General features: G+C 39.0%; 1 protein-coding gene across 3 annotated transcripts in view; it reads left to right on the top strand.

Moving 5' to 3' along the window:
• The window catches only part of NPNT (nephronectin), a 93,839-nt gene extending 77,776 nt beyond the window's left edge, over window positions 1-16,063 (top strand). For 2 of the 3 annotated variants that reach the window (XM_084625928.1, XM_084625929.1), the window contains 4 exons: window positions 4,826-4,921; window positions 5,272-5,370; window positions 11,275-11,531; window positions 13,181-16,062. In XM_084625928.1, the coding sequence (XP_084482054.1) occupies window positions 4,826-4,921; window positions 5,272-5,370; window positions 11,275-11,531; window positions 13,181-13,276 (548 nt within the window). In that variant the 3' untranslated portion in view covers window positions 13,277-16,062. Of the gene's footprint in view, window positions 1-4,825; window positions 4,922-5,271; window positions 5,371-11,274; window positions 11,532-13,180 lie in introns of all 3 variants that reach the window. The other variant, XM_084625930.1, reaches the window with a different exon arrangement.
• Window positions 16,064-17,034: the final 971 nt, after the last annotated feature.

Genomic DNA, 17,034 nt, shown 5'->3' on the forward strand with positions numbered 1-17,034 from the left:
ACTTTCAGCAGACTCCCTCTTTGATAGTTACTTATTCTGTTTTATTTCATTTAAAAACACTTCTGTGGTATCTTTCAAACTGATTCACTTCTGATTGTAATGCTCTGTGTAGCGATTAGAATTTTTTAATACAAATTCTTAAAAATCCTTAATGGGAATTTTACTGCCAATTGATAAGTCCCTGATTCAACAAAAATCCATCACACTAGTCACATGCTTCAAGTTAGGCAGGTGCTTAAGCACCTAACTGAAATGGATCTTAAACCTTTTGTGTAGGCATTACTGCTAAACTTGCCTATCTGAGAGACCATCTCTTTCCCGGTGTCCTACTGCCATAGCTCCAGTAGGAAGAGGAGTTCAAGCTGGATCACCCTCATTATAAAAGAAGAGCAGGGTATTCTCAGTGAGGGCCCCAGGACTCTGAAACTTGCTCCCCTCTTTGGACTGAAATAGCCTGTACTCAATAACATGGGCATGCTGCAAATGCCATTTGTTGGATAGGGTTTTGGGGAAGGAGTAGGTCTTTGTTTACAACAGGGGCTCAGAGTCTTTTCTGGAGCTTTTCCATTTTGGTTTGTTGGCTTGCTGAGGTTAATGATTATCTCCATTTGTATATTAGACTTACACTAACCACGCAATAGCATAAATATTAACTATTTTCAGGGTATGTAGAGCTTTTATATGGGCTTTTTTGTAATGTTAAAGCTAAAGAAAATTAATGTATAAGCAAAACAGATGTTAAAAACAAAATAGCGAAAACTATTATTAAAAATGATGTATTGCGCTATAGATGAAAAGGCCAAATTCTAATACTCTTACTTACACTATACCTTGCTCTGCAAACGGTCACACTGAAGTCATTGGGACTATTTGTGAAGGAGGTGCTGTTCAGCATGAGTGAGAGTATAAGAACATGACCTACATTACTTTACAAATGGACAGACACATTCCTAATGCTAAAGAATTTACAATGGAAGAAAATAATAAGAAAAATAACTGTTCTTAAAGATGACCGAAATATAAAGGAAAATATCCAGTTTACTGCAGAATTTTTTTTAACCTTTTGTTTGATTAATAGACAAGGTGGGTGAGGTAATATCTTTTATTGGACCAACTTCTGTTGGTGAGAGAGACAAGCTTTAGTGCTTACACAGAGCTCTTCTTTAGACCTGGGAAAGGTACTCAGAGTGTCACAGCTAAATACAAGGTGGAACAGATTGATTAGCATAAGGAGTTAACATGTTGCAAGTGACCATTCAAGGTGAAGTGGGCAGCTGACACCTCTGCAGTCACAAAAGAAAGGTGGGTTAGTGGGTTCTAGGAATTTGTAATGAGACATAAATCTAGTGTCTTTATTGAGTTCATGATTTTTAGTGTATAACAAAATTATGAATTTACACTCCCAGGGCTGTCTTTTGAAGGTGTTGTGCAGGTTTCCTTTGAAGATGAGGACTGAGAGGTCAGATATGGTGTGATTGTTTTGTGAAAAGTATTTGTCCACAAGTGATATGGTGTTTTTGTCTTTTATTTTTCTGTGAGAGTTCATACAAGAGTGTAGTGATTGTCTCATTTCACCCACACAGTTGTTACTGGGCCATTTATTGCACTAGATGAGGTATCACCTGTGATCGGTATGTGTAGAACCCATGTGTTGTGATCGATCATCGTAATCGTGGAGATATGTCTGCAGGTTTTATGTCTCTTTTTATGGCAGGGTCTAGTGCCCCTTTGAGTTCGTGGGTCCTGGTGCGTGCGGAGCTTGCTTGATTATTAACATACATGAATGTTGCGTACAAGGATTAAAAATATCTTATTCATAACATGTAATTTGTTACCGTTAAAGGACGTATTTGTGTTTGGTCAAGCTCTTATCATTACCTGGTTATTTTGTTCAAATTCCAAAAGTTGTAATCATATATTATAAAAACTATTTGATCCTGATTTAAGATTCTGTTTATATTACTGAGTGTTTTCCAGTTCCCTGGATTTGACAGGTTAGAGTACACATTCAACAGTGTTATTTACACATTGCTTCCAGTGCAAAAAAGACTCTGGATAAAAAGTGTTTTCTTCCTCAGTTTGGGTGTGATTTAATAGAAATAACCATATTAATTTCTGGTCAGAATCTTAAATCACCTAAATTTATCTTTATTTTCAGTCATCTAAAAAGCCTATTGGTACAGTTTAGAAGTTATTTTAAAACTGAATTGCGAGCATGCATCTTGTTCTTATTTTATGTTTTGATGGCATGAATAATTAAATAAAACCATAAATATTCTAAGCACCACAGGGAGCTTTAATATCTGAGGACAAGTCTGAAATGCATTGCTACTGTCATCAATGATGTGCTATATGTGTGGCTGGAAGAGGAATTTTCAATTCAGCTGTAACGAGTGCAATAATCTAGTTAGCTACAGCTTACAGCTGTCCTTCAGACACAACATTTGTGTACTGTATCTGGAGACCTAAATTTGGCACACAGATGTGGTTAGAAGAATGCTACAGAATATCTTGAGTCAAGGCAGCACTGAGAACCTTTAGTATAATAAGGGTCCCTGGAACTGTCTGGAATTTCAAGGTCAGTGTATTTAAGTGGCAGTGTAAGTAAGTAACAGTCATTGCAGCCATTCTATATTCTGCAAATATGAATCCCTCCAGGGCCTTTTTAATTTCAAGGAGTCCTGTCTTTTACAAGTTTCATAGTCAAAGAATCCCTCATGGGCAAAGGCATTATTTCCTTTCTGTGTAGTTGTTACACAGCTGAGCGCAGCAACTGGGGCACAGAGCCTGTATTATAGCGACAGCTATGTTTATGGTTGAATTCCAGCTTCCATTCTAAACTCCCCCTTTTTAACTGCTCCTAACTTTCTCACACACATCTCTTTATGGCTGAAATTATCAATGCTCTCTGCCCAGATATTTTTTTGGAAAGTTTCAGAAAAATACCTCTCGCCATTTTTGAGTCCTTCATGCCGGGGGAAGAGGGGAAGTCAATGAGGCATTTGGCTCTAGAGCAGTGGAGAGTCAGGTAACTGGAGGAGATAGGACAAGGGTGTAGTGAAGGCAAAGAGTATGGCAGGGGTTGAGATGTGCATAAAATGAGACACAAGGGTGATGCAGGAACGGATATCCCGAGTTCCTACGATTCACACTGTAGTGACATCTGTTACCTGACCATTGTGTGTGTCTTGCCAGGTGTGCAGGCTGGAGCTGCACTCTCTCTCCTGCTCCAGTTGTGCTGGAAGTCCTTAAGCAGGAAGGCTGCCTGCCTATCCCGCCCCTTCTCTCTCCCTTGTGCCTGAATGAGACCTGGAGACATTTGGCTCATGCTGCCTTGCAGTGTTTGAGAAAACGGAGGCAAAAGGCACATTAAAGAGAAATGTGTGGCACTTGGGAGGCCTGTGATTATAATTTGTATTGTAGTAGAGCAGAGACCAGTGCCCCATGACAGGTACTGTACAAACACAGAATAGGCAGTCCCCACCCCCAAAGAATTTAGTCTGGCACTTAATATTCTTTAGTGAGGCCTTGCAACATCCTTATTGGGTAGGCAAAATAAAATGTGGAGAGGATAAGTGACTTGTCCAAGATCACAAAGCAAGGCAGTGGTATTGGGGTCAGTGTTCAGAGGGGTTCTGATGCTCCTAGTTGGGGGTTAATCCTTCTTCCCTCCTCCTCCTCCCAGGTGCACATGGTACTTAGCTCTCAGGGTTGGGAAGCACCAAATCAAGAGGTTGTGACATCGTCCTTTGGAAATGCCACGTCTCCTGCATTGGAACTGAATGATATGCAGCCTTGGGAAAGGGAGGAGAGGAGGCTAAGGAGGTCCTCGGCGACTGGGTGATGGGTGGGAGGAGCTACCTCCTTAGCCACCCATCACCCAGTCCCAGAGCACCTCCTTAGCCTCCTCTCCTCCCTTTTGCCAGATTGCACATCATTCAGTTCCACAGGCAGCAGCAGTGGGGGAGAGGGACTGGGAGCAAGTTGCTATGTTACTTATTTGTCCAGTGTTCCTCAATGTCCCATTCTTGAGCAGTACTCAGCATGTGTATTAAGTGAAATTCTGGTAAATAGAAGACCTGGCTCTATTATTTTGCTACATTAAACTAGGTTTTTGCATAGAATAAATTTAACCAATAGTGCAAAGGAGGACAAAAAGCACAGAGGCAGAAGCCTGGATTTTTTGGTAGACTTACTCAACTGAAATACATCTGACTTCACATTTTCTCTTTTGCATGCTCAATTATCTCTTCAGATTACTGTTTGATCCTCAGGCAGCAGTATTGTAAACCGTATCACCTATTCCAAAATATAATCCTGATCTTCATCATTTAGGGATTGTCAAATTTTATTCTAATCTTTTGTAGTGAGATGGTTCAATGTCTAATTGTGTGTTTCTAAATGCTAGTCAGATGCATGGGGTATTATTGCAGATTCTCACATGTGTGACATCAGACTCCCCTTACCATCAGTGAAAGTTGGATCCAGAACCTTTGAGACGCTGACTTGGTGCTGATGATGCTTTAGCAGAGAGTACATTTGATTGTTTTATTTATTTGAAAATGTATTTGCAGAGAAAATCCTATTTTAAGGACAGAATTTTTTTGAATCACCTTTTACAGAGCTCAGATAAATGTTCCAGCATAAATCACTGAGGCGGGAAGTTTATGAATCTTCATGTGAAATGTAATTAAATATAATGAATTCATCAAGAAGAGCCTAAGCCTGAGGCTTTCTCTCTGCCTTTAATAAAAGATAAAAGTAGTCAATGACCTACTTCCTTATCTACCTCATTCATTTCCTTAAAAATTACTTTCTCTTACAGTACCACGACAGCCTGGAGTGAGCAATAATCTATTTGAAATATTTGAAATTGAAAGAGGGATTAGTGCGGATGAGGATGAAGCGAACGATGATCCAGGTACTTATCTAGTTTTCTATTCGGATAGAGTTTTGCAGGATACCTGCATATCAGCTGTTTTTATACCATCTGTGTTTTAACTTTGTCCCGTCAACTAATTGGTCTCATTCTTTTTACAAACATGGATTTTATTAACACAGGTTTGTGCTCTAAATAGTATCTTAAGTGATACTGTTATTTGCCTAGTACTTGTTAATATTGCTGGAGCTTCTTTTTGCATGGCTCAATATATTGCACTTTATTTTTTGTAAGGCTTGTAAATTCTATCCAGTCAAAAAGTGGGTCAGTCGTCCACCAGCCCTAAGGATCAAGAACTGTTATGATGTGTCTTTCTGGTCTGTTTTTTGCAGGTATCCTGGTGCACAGCTGTAACTTTGATAGTGGTCTGTGTGGATGGATCAAAGATAAAGATGATGATTTGCACTGGGAACCATTTAGAGATCCATCAGGTAGAATAACTTTGTCTAGTCACACCTGTTTTAGTTTAAGAACCCAAGCTTGCTCCCTTTGAAGTTGGTGACAGAGCTCCCATTACATTTAATCTGAGCAGAAGGAAATTCTCAAAACTTTGCTAATTTACAGTAGTTTAAGAAATGGCCTACAACTCAATGGTTTTAGGACCTGCTCCTGCTCACATTAAATGTAGGGGGGGAGGCTGCTACCAAAATTTAATGGAACTACACCAACATATTTCAACTGGGGAGCTGGCTCTTTGTTAGCCTGTATCCTTTTAAATAGGAATGTTTATGAAGGAACAGTAAAGTGTTTTCCCTATTCAATTAAGGAGGAAAGAATAGAACTTAGAATGTGGCCCAATTTATTTTATCCTATTTGAAGTAAAATTTATAGTTCGAAGGTATGAGGAGATATTTTTAAAATTGCCATTCCACCATAATTATTTGTATGGTAATACTAAAATTGTGGGCAAAGCTGGAAATAATTTTGGCTCTACTGTACAAAGCTCTGTTTCTACCTTAACATTCTCAAGTCAGAGCAAAGTTTACAGAAATCCAGTATAAAATATTACAAAAGTATGTACACAAGAAAACTGTTTTAGTAAAAAGGGAAGGAGGGTAGATTTTTACTATATATGATTTTTCAAAATCTGCAGCGTACATCTTGGGTAGCAAAAAGGGACCTTGGAATATTGAGCTGAATGGAACAAAAAAGGGCACTAATGAACCATGTCACAAATCACAGGCTCTTTCTGGATCCCAATTGGTATTCACTCAGGGCAGTGAACCACGGCATACTGACACACCTCAGAAAATCTGCTCTCTTTACAAAAAGAATACAGTGAGTTTAGACCAAAAAACAAGGCTGGAAGCTAGTCAATTTTTGCCACCAAATCTGTCTCCACATAGTATTGAGAGCTATACGGTGAAATTCTGTTTTAAACATACAGTCCTGAACATGCCTTCCCCTTCAGCCCTCTCACCAAAGGGATGGAGATTAAACACACTCCTTTAGCTCTCCATTAGACCCTATGGGATTACATCATAGACAGAATGCCTTGTGATTGGATTGTAGACACTGAAAAGAAATGCATTCCCCAGTTGTAAAATACTATGAGTTAAATCATAGCCTCAGTGTGGGTGGGAGGGTGCAGGAAGTCCTTTCCTCCAGCACTACAATAGAGGCATCCTCATCTGATGGAGTCAGGCCAGGGCCATCATCCTTGAAGGGTGGCTGCACTGGGGGCAGTACTGATTAAAACTGTTCAACAGGTGTAGCAAGAAGCATGATCTCCACACTTCCCCTCCAGGCTTGTATTGGTATTATGCCTTCCAGACACTTTATATGGTGCCCCTAAGCACTACTCCTTTCTCATGTGGCTCCGAAAAGACATAATTTAGCATGACATACAGATCAGGTTTAAGATGCTTGTGTCCTCGAACAAAGTGTGGCCTACAATGAGTTTTTGATTATAAAGTGCATGAATTTTGTTTACTCAAGGGTTGTTTTGAAAAGCATCAGTTTAAAAAATATCACTTGGCTAGCTGGCTAGAACTCTTATATATATATATTTTTTTTTACCAGTTACATTCTATGTTCCCCAGCTTCATACACATACACTGCTGCTACTTATAAACTGTTAAAACCAACCAAACAAAACCCCAGTTATTTCACAGATTTATTCTTGCAACTGGCCAATTGTTTGTTGGCTTTCAAAAGCCCTGATATTTAGTTGTTTTTTTAAAGTGGTTTGTCAAAAGCTGCATTTTAAAGGTGCTATGCTATTTCTTCAGGTTTACCTTGTATGTAGAAAACAGGTGAAGGTCTACACACACACACTCTGTGAAGTTAATTATCATAGAATGTCAGGAGGTCATCTAGTCTAACCCCCTGCTCAAAGCAGGACCAATCCCCAACTAAATCATCCCAGCCAGGGCTTTGTCAAGCCTGACCTTAAAAATATCTAAGGAAGGAGATTCCACCACCTTCCTAGTGAAAAAGTTTTTCCTAATATCCAACCTAAACCTACCCCACTGCAACTTGAGACCATTACTCCTCGTTCTGTCATCTGCTACCACAGTCTAGATCCATCCTCTTTAGAACCCCCTTTCAGGTAGTTGAAAGTAACTATCAAATCCCCCCCCAGCATTCTTCTCTTCTGCAGACTAAACAATCCCAGTTCCCTCAGCCTTTCCTCATAAGTCATGTGTTCCAGTCCCCTAATCATTTCTGTTGCCCTCTGCTGGACGCTTTCCAATTTTTTCACATCCTTCTTGTAGTGTGGGGCCCAAAACTGGACACAGTACTCCACATGAGGCCTCACCAATGTTGAATAGAGGGGAAAGATCATGTCCCTCGATCTGCTTGCAATGCCCCTACTTATACAGCCCAAAATGCCACTGGCCTTCTTGGCAACGAGGGCACACTGTCAACTCATATCCAGCTTTTCGTCCACTGTAACCCCTAGGTCCTTTTCTGCAGAACTGCTGCCTAGCCATTCGGTCCCTAGTCTGTAGCGGTGCATGGGATTCTTCCGTCCTAAGTGCAGGACTCTGCACTTTTCCTTGTTGAACCTCATCAGATTTCTTTTGGCCCAATCCCTATTGTCTAGGTCGCTCTGTATCCTATCCCTACCCTCCAGCGTATCTACCTCTCCTCCCAGTTTAGTGTCATCTGCAGACTTGCTGAGGGTGCAGTCCATGCCATCCTCCAGATCATTAATGAAGATATTGAACAAAACCGGCCCCAGGACCAACCCTTGGGGCACTCTGCTTGATACCGGCTGCCAACTAGACATGGAGCCATTGATCACTACCCATTGAGCCCGACAATCTAGCCAACTTTCTATCCATCTTATAGTCCATTCATCCAGCCCATACTACTTTAACTTGCTGGCAAGAATACTGTGAGAGACCGTGTCAAAAGCTTTGCTAAAGTCAAGGAATAACACGTCTACTGCTTTCCCCTCATCCACAGAGCCAGTTATTTCGTCATAATTAAATGTTTTCCTACTGATTTAGATAAATCTGTGCAACTCTCTAGAGTGGATGCAGTTCTACTGGTTTAAAGTGTTTGTACTAATATAATAAGCACCTTTATCGTGGTATAACTGTGTCCATGCTAGACAGTCATACTGAACTAACAGAAATTTTTCTACCAATTTTATTGTACAGTTCCAAAAACGATATGTAGACAAAGCATAGCATTTTTTTAAGTAGATTGTACTGCATGACTGTTCCTGTCTGAATAGCCAATTCAGCAATGCATTTAAGCATGTGATTTGTCTCATAGAAGTCAATGGAATTCAGGCAGATGCTTAACTTTAAACATATGCTTAAATGCTTTGCTGAAGATTATAGACTTTTTTTTCTTGTAATTCAATTGTTTGCTTTGTTTTGGCACATCGTTAAAATCACATTCATATTTTCTTGCAAAGAAATGATTTTTAAAGAAAATCATTATAGCTTTGCTTAAAACAAACATTTATGCAACATTAATGATCAAACTCAACAAGAAACATTCAAGTCTAGTTTGACTAAAACTGCGACTAAACTTCATAGTAAAAGGTTGAACTATTATAATTAAGTAAATTCTGTATATCTCTACAATATGGAAAAAATAGTAAATCAGAAATGTTCCATGAAATGTGAGCTGTTGAAGTCTGAGAGCCTGAAAATGCTAAGACCTTTAAAGTGAATTTTGACATTCTGCTGTGATATCAAAGCTGTTTGTTTTATGGTTAGAACATGGAGTTCTCAGTTGGATATTATTGTTTTGTAATTTTTTTCTAGTAATTTCAGATTTGTAAAAAAATTGTGTTCCCTCCCCCTACCCTAGGGTCCCATTCCAACTTTGAAACCCTGCTCTAGCTTTAATCAGTTCAAATTTTTTTAAAAAATCCTCTTGGTATGGTTATGGGATTTTTAGAAGAGCTAAAATCTCATTTATCACAGTTTAGCAGTCTACATAAAAAGGAGCACTAGAAGAATTTGTTGGGATTACATGTTTGATTTTGGCTTTTACAAATGTCCTGCCATGAGGTCTTCTAGTTTTCATTTATTGCATTATATTTATGTGCAGGTATCTCTCACTAAAGGAATGGGGATATTAATGGGTTTTTGAATGACGTTTGTAACGGGTTGGGTCACAGAAACCACCTTCGGACTGCCACTTTATGTGCGGAGACTACCTCAACGCCTGTTTTCCCTGGCAGCTTGGGACTTCAGTGCCCTGCCTGGTTGTGGCAGACATGCTAGCCTGCTACAAACACAGACCCAGGTCTGAACCACATCCTCCAAAAGCTGAAGCTTAACTGAAAACAGTTTAAGAAGTGCTCCTGTCTCCAGCACCCAGATACCCAGTTCCCAATGGAATCCAAACCCCAAATAAATCAATTTTACTCTATATAAAGCTTATACAGGGTAAACTCATAAATTGTTCACCCTTTATGACACTGACAGATATATGCACAGCTGTTTGCTCCCCCAAAAATTAATTACTTGCTCTGGGTTAATTAATAAGCAAAACGTGATTTTATTAAATATAAAAAGTAGGATTTAAGTGGTTCCAAGTAATAACAGACAGAACAAAGTAAATCAAAAACCCACAAGTCTAAGCCTAATATAGTAGGAAACTAAATGCAGGTAAATCTCACCCTCAGAGATGTTCCAATAAGCTTCTTTTACAGGCTAGACTGAAGACAAAATGGAGGGATTTCCAGGGGCTTATATAGTCTCGCTCTCATGAGTGGAAACCCCTCTCTCCCCCTGTGTAGAATCACAGCTACAAGATGGAGTTTTGGAGTCACATGGGCAAATCACATGTCCATGCACGACTCAGATCTCTACAGGCCGACGCCATTGCCCACATTAGTCTGAACGTTCCCAGGAAAGTTCAGATGTGGATTGGTGTCTGTCAAGGTCCATTGTTAGCTAAGTACTCCCAATTACTTGAATAACACCTTCACACTATGTTGATTAGGTGCTTCCTACAGCAAACACTTTAAATACAAGCATAGAGACAACGCTCATAACTTCAGCTATAAAAATGATACATGCATACGAATAGGATGAATACATTCAGTAGAACATAACCTTTGCAAAGATGTGTTACATGGCATATCTAGCAAAAAACATATTCCAGTTATGCCATATTTACACTCAAACATATTTCTATAAAGCATTATGGGGTGCAACGTCACAACGTTCACATGAACAGTATCATTCTAACAGAAGACTCACCGGAGAGTGCAATGAGACTTAGGCTACTCAATGCCTAAGTCATCTCTGAAAATGGGACTTGAGATTTTTCAAAAATTTTACCGTTTGTTCATAATGTAAATGTATTAATGACAGGTTTCAGAGTAGCAGCCCTGTTAGTCTGTATCCGCAAAAAGAAAAGGAGTACTTATGGCACCCTAGAGATTAACAAATTTATTTGAGCATAAGCTTTTGTGAGCTGCATGCATCCGATGAAGTGAGCTGTCGCTCATGAAAGCTTATGCTCAAATAAATGTGTTAGTCTCTAAGGTGCCAAAATTACTCCTTTTCTTTTTATGTATTAATGAGAATGCCTAAAACTTGTCATTTCATAACTGCTATCTAGAATAATATTTAGGAGGCTTAGTTTATCGTTAAGTCTTCTGAGTGAAATTTCCTATGCAGCAGTGTTGTCAAAGAGTCAATGACTTGTAACGGAAATTTAAATCTCCTCTACCACAGCTAATGCAGCACAGCAACACATTTACAACAGTGATTTCTAAGAAGTCCTGGAGTTTGAAATCCCTAAGAGACAGGAATTTGCAAGATTCATGGCACATCAAATACATGCATCTTTGTACGTGAAGGGTACTGACCTTGCTTGGAAACATTTAAAAAGAGCTGCCTTTTCTTTTGCAGGTGGACAGTATGTGACTATCTCTGAACCCAAAGGCAAAGAGGGAAAAATAGCACGTTTGGTCCTGCCACTTGGCCAGTTAGGTCATTCAGGGGACTTGTGTCTGTCCTTTAGACATAAGGTATCTGGACTACACTCTGGTCTACTCCAAGTGTTTTTAAGAAAAAATGGTGCTCATGGACCAGCGGTTTGGGGAAGAAATGGTGGCCACGGCTGGAGACAAACGCAAATAACTTTGCAAGACTCAGGCATCAAAAGTGTAAGTATAGCTGTCTATACAGTTTTCAATATAAGAGGTTGAAGCATCGGGCTAGCATCTCCTAGGTCTAGTATCAGCCTATGTTTTATTTCTAAATAAAAGGGCCCAATTCATGCCTGGCAGTGGAGTCACACCAGGGACATATTTTTCCTCCATCATATGTAAAAATACTAATTACCAATATAAAATATTCTTCCTGACTAAAAACTAAACAAATATAGGAGGTCACTAGAACTTGTGAACAAGGACGACAGCACCTAGAGATGGATTTATAAACACCCGCTCCTTTTCTCCTTATTCTTTTAAAAATAGTCTATTGGCTCTCAGAATAAGGCGACATCACAGCTCAGCAAACAGCCCCTTTATCACAGAAACTCCAACAACAAGATGCATTTGCAAGATTACTCATATTTTAAAATATGAGTAATGATTTTCAGTACCCTAGTTTTTGGATGCCCATCTTGACAGCCCTATGGGCTCTCCGACGCTTTCTGGAAAAAAAAAAAAGGTCTTTTTAAGGTGCCTCCAGTGGGCATCTAAAACTATTTGTTGTTTCTGAAAATTTAAGCCAATATATCCAATATACATACTGTCTTTTTGCTTGAACTTCCCTCATTAATCCAAAAGGCCTAAAGGGAATGTAGTAAACACCAGAATTATTTTACAGAATTGATAGTAGATCATGCTTTTGTATTGACTTTTTCTACATCAGTAATAAAGTCTGATTGTAGTAAAGTATTGCAAAATCCTACATGAATTTTATCTAAATTCTAGTTTTGACAGGGTCACTGTGTACATATCCTGTTGCTGGTTTTTTTTTTAAGGAGCATGCATGTGTCAGGTTCTCCCATCTAAGGAGGGAATCTTGCTGGAATGTTTGATTAATTTTCAGACCATGGACAAAATAACGTTTGCTCATGTTAAAACAGTTCAGTCTTTGAGTGCAGCCGTGCAGGTGATAGATACTAGTGATTGTGGATGGATTAAAATAAACAGGCTCAGGTAGAGTTTAGTACCAGTTTGGCTTTAGGGAACATTCTACAGCATATTATTCTGCCATGGTCCTCTCACCTTATAGTCTCTTCTTCATCCTACTTTAAATTTGTTGAGCTCTCCCTCATTCAAACTAGGTGCATTTTTAGTTTAAAACACAGATACGCAGCATTTGCTACATCACGTTGTAGGAAGCCTTAGATTAGCACATTTTTGCAGAAGCTTGGAACATGTTATACAGGGGATACTATTTCTAGATCCAGCTTATAATACATCCAGTGTTCAAACTGATCAATTTGCGATGTGGAAGGGAAAATGTTTTCAAAATACTACAAAAAATAAAATGGCTCTTTAGAGGTATCTTTAAAGCAATGGATTAGATATATTTAAATCATTCCTTCCAGTAAAGAGAAGGACCACCATCTTTGGAGACAGAGATTCCTCCCTGAACACTGCTTCCATCAGTAGAGTAAGTACACTTCTATAGATCACTGGAAGTGTTTTATCCATTACAAATACCAACATCCAGGGATATGTCTCTAAGTTCCCTGAGGCTAGGACTGACCATGCTCTTGCTGGGACCCTTCAGAACAGGTAGCCATTCTTGTCAAGTTGTTTTAAGTTTACATCTGATTGTGTCTTATTTCCTTCCCCAGGTTATTTTCAAAGGTGAAAAAGGGAAGGGCAGAACCGGGGACATTGGATTAGATGATGTGAGCTTGAGGAAAGGCCGCTGCTCTGAAGAACATTAGCAACACCCCTAGACTGGCAAAGAACATATACAATTTCTCTTTCCCTTTAATCCTATTCCCATCAAGTTAAAAGAAAACTGTGGGCCAAAGTGGAAAATATGGACAGTGATCACCTAGTTAGCCCGCTTTGTGCAAATCCCAGTGAAACTCCACTTAAAATAATGCAAATTGTCTGTAAGGATGCAAACTTCAAGCCAATATTGGGTGTTTTTACTATTATTCCTGTCCACATACTTGTGTGTGATAAAGGTACAGTGTACCATGCCTGAAAGATGCTCCTATTAAATGGGCAGGAGAGCCAAATGTGGCTAAATGTCTTCAGAAGAGATCTCCAACTCACAGTGGTAATATTAACTGCTGTTCTGTGTTTTGCCATACTGATGATGATGACACACTGATGATAAAGATATGCTGTGCGATTTGTTTGACTTCATAATCTGAAGTCAACTGAGGCCTGGACCTGAACTTTGGCTATTTTACTGCCATTAACTTTTAAAGAAGGGTGTGTTGCGTATCAAATAGCATTTACTCTGCTGTATCTATATTAACAAAAGGCTGTTATGTAGAGTAGGCACTGCATCCCTTAATATTGCTAGTACTGTGTTGTGTAAATGTGTGTGGTTACTAATGTATTTATGTTTCTTATATTTACAGAGTTCAGCTGCAAGGTAAATAGCAGCTGTGCTTTCAAGCTAAAATACAGTATGTGAGCTCTGTGTGTTCTTTGACCCTCTGCTAGTGACCATTGATAAATCAGCAGTGTCCTGACATTTTCTATCGTTTGGCCCTAAATACTAGTGTGATTTTTTTCATGAGGTTATGACTGAAAACAAAGGGACAGATCCTCAGCTAGTGTGTAATTCAATGGGTTGTCATAGTACTAAGCTAGTTTACACCAGCTGATGAGCACGATGCTGCCTACTATTAACTCCCATTGATCTCCCTGGGAGCGTAGGATGCTGAGCACCTCTAAGGAGGTGCTTTTACTATCTGCAGCATTGAGCTTGTTGAAGTCAGTGGCACTTTTGCTATTGACAGGATGGGCCACAGTCTGTGCTGATAATAATTGTTACTATCTAAGCAGCACAAGTGAGTCAATTGCGCTAATGCATTGAAATATAACTGGCCACTGAATCTTGCATCTGTACAAGGTCCTTGCCAGACTGCTTAGAAAACTACAACACAACGTTTAGAGCTAAAATGTTAGTTGTAGATGGAATAAATATCTGTCAGAATATTGAGCTTTTTCTTTTAGTCATCCATTTTGGGTGTGAGAAATGTACAACTCCATGGAGAAATGTTGAATTTCTCCACTTGTCTAGCCTTTTTTAAATGAAAAAGCTTTATTATCAGCATTGAAATCAATTTTAAATTTGACAAACTTATCTTTAAGAAAGTTAGAAGCAAAGTTAATTGTTCTAGGAAGACAACCGTAATATTTCAAAAAGGTACAGCCAGAAGACAAAAGGCCTTATGACCTTTTAAAATAATTAAATGTAAGCTCAATGTATCATTATGTATGATCTTATAAAAGTTATTTCTGGTTTCAACAAAAACCTGTATCTAGTCTTGCACACCCTGTCCATAAGGATGACATTAAAGTCCTAATTTCAAATTCTTATTGGGACATACCTTGGGTTAGCTCATCCTAAAAGGATTAAAACATACTTTGTACCAAGATATGATTTGGTAAGACAGTTAAAACATGTTACAGCCCTTCAGGGTTCAGGTAAATTGGTTAGAATAGGGATCTATTTCATCCCCAGAAGAAAGACCCACCCAGGTTTTAATCATTTTGCAATTAGGACTGGGCATATGGAAGTTTTGTTAGTGCAGATGGTATATCACAGGTCAGTGCATTTCTTCTGCCCTTTCAACATGCAAATGTACAGGCATGTACCAATAGGTGGATCTCTGAATTTTCATTGGTCTCACAAGTAGTGAATGGGCCTTTCATCAGTATACAATATTATTATGCCACTATCTATGCTTGAATGGGTTAAACAAATGAACATTATAGCAAGAGGCAAGATTAATACTATAAACAGCTACATTTTCACTTTGTTGGTGTACAGCATATAATGGCTCAGCTTCCAAACCACCCCTAGTCAAAGAGTTTGTCACTCACCTCTAAAGATTACTCTGCCTGATTTGATTGACGGAGTCTACTGAATTGTCACTGGCCCCCTGCAAAAGGTTAAAAGAAGTATTTAAGGTTACTGAGCTTGTTCAGTCCACTTCCATTTTGGTAGAGGAGACAACATTTAACTTGCTCTGTTGGGTCATCTTTTTGCATGATTCTCAGTCCTCCTGCCAAAGTCCCTGATCTTGCAATGAGCTCTATGTAGGTTCACCCCTGAATCCATGCAGAATGTCACCAAAGTGAATGGCAGTTAGCAAGGATGGAGGGTTCTGCCCACATGGAGTTCATTAATTGGGGATGTAACTAACAGACTCTACAAGCTGCACTATGTCAGCAGAGAGCACCATTTTCCATACATTTCAGGCACAATTTCGGGTGTGCAGATGACTATATGAGATCTGAATATAGCCTTAAAACATCATTTATAGCTACCCATTTCCTTTATTGTTCAATAACTGCATAGCTTGTTCTAAAGAAAATCCTCCTGAAAAATCCTCTCTAAGTGTCAATGAGAAGATATTGCGCTAACCTCTAATGGAAACTGTTATCAAACGTACTGTATATCATCTTAACTCTCTTATAATTTAAGTTTTTGAAGAAATGTTAACTTTCCTCCCAAACTGACTGAAAATAAAAAGTATCTTTGTAAATTACAGGCACTGATTAACATTGGCAATTTGCATTTTTTTGGCCTTAAAGTGAGTACAACTGAAGGGATAGCTACCTGGTTATGTTTTTAATTTCCACTCACTTCAAAATCCAATAGGTGGGATTTTCAAAAAACTTGGAGTTGGTCTAAGTCTGTTCCTAGTGTAGTTTTTAGCTATTGGTAAAGCTTTAATAGGCGCGTCAACACTGATTGCCTTCAAAAATCCCATCCTGATTGTTTGAAATGTGGCCAAGCCTCCCGTGGGTTTTCATAGTCGGGTTCCTTAAGAGATCAGTCTAGACAGACATAGGGACTGAAGATTGTGATTACAAATCATGGGATGCTGGGCAGCTGATTGACTCAATTTAGCTCCAAGATAAAAATCCACACACCGAAGACGGCTTTCACCAGCAGAATCTACCTCAGACTCTATGTTCTTTCAAAGGGAGAAAACACAACAACAGTTTCTCCGTCCACCTTTGCATCTTATCGCACAAACATCAACTCCTCCAGTAGCTATCTGCCACTTGTTCCCTCCTAACTATGATGCTTTTGTACGATAATGGTCTTGGCTCCATCCAAACTCCACTGAAGTCAATTAAAAGACTCCCATTGGCTTCAATGGGCTTTGGATCAAGCTACTAGCTGACAGTGTCAACTCAAAAGCAGTTCACTCTGTTTAAAGAGTTGGTAAGTACCTGTAACTTCCACTCAATGCCTCTACAGATCAGGACAGCTATAATTCTTACAAATTAATTTTTAACATTCGTTATGAATCATGGATAAAGTCAAACATAACTTACATGGGGCATCAGACAAAATATTTTAGGTTGAATGGTACCACACTGATGACGTTGACCTTGGAGCTTATAAACTAACTAGGATGTAACAGACTTTCATTTTGGAAATATTTGCCATTGATTAATTTCATCACTTAATGTCCCTACACTTGAACACAACAAACTG

The sequence above is a fragment of the Lepidochelys olivacea genome, assembly GCF_965140295.1.
Source record: "Lepidochelys olivacea isolate rLepOli2 genome assembly, chromosome: 4".
NCBI classification, from domain to species: domain Eukaryota; kingdom Metazoa; phylum Chordata; order Testudines; family Cheloniidae; genus Lepidochelys; species Lepidochelys olivacea.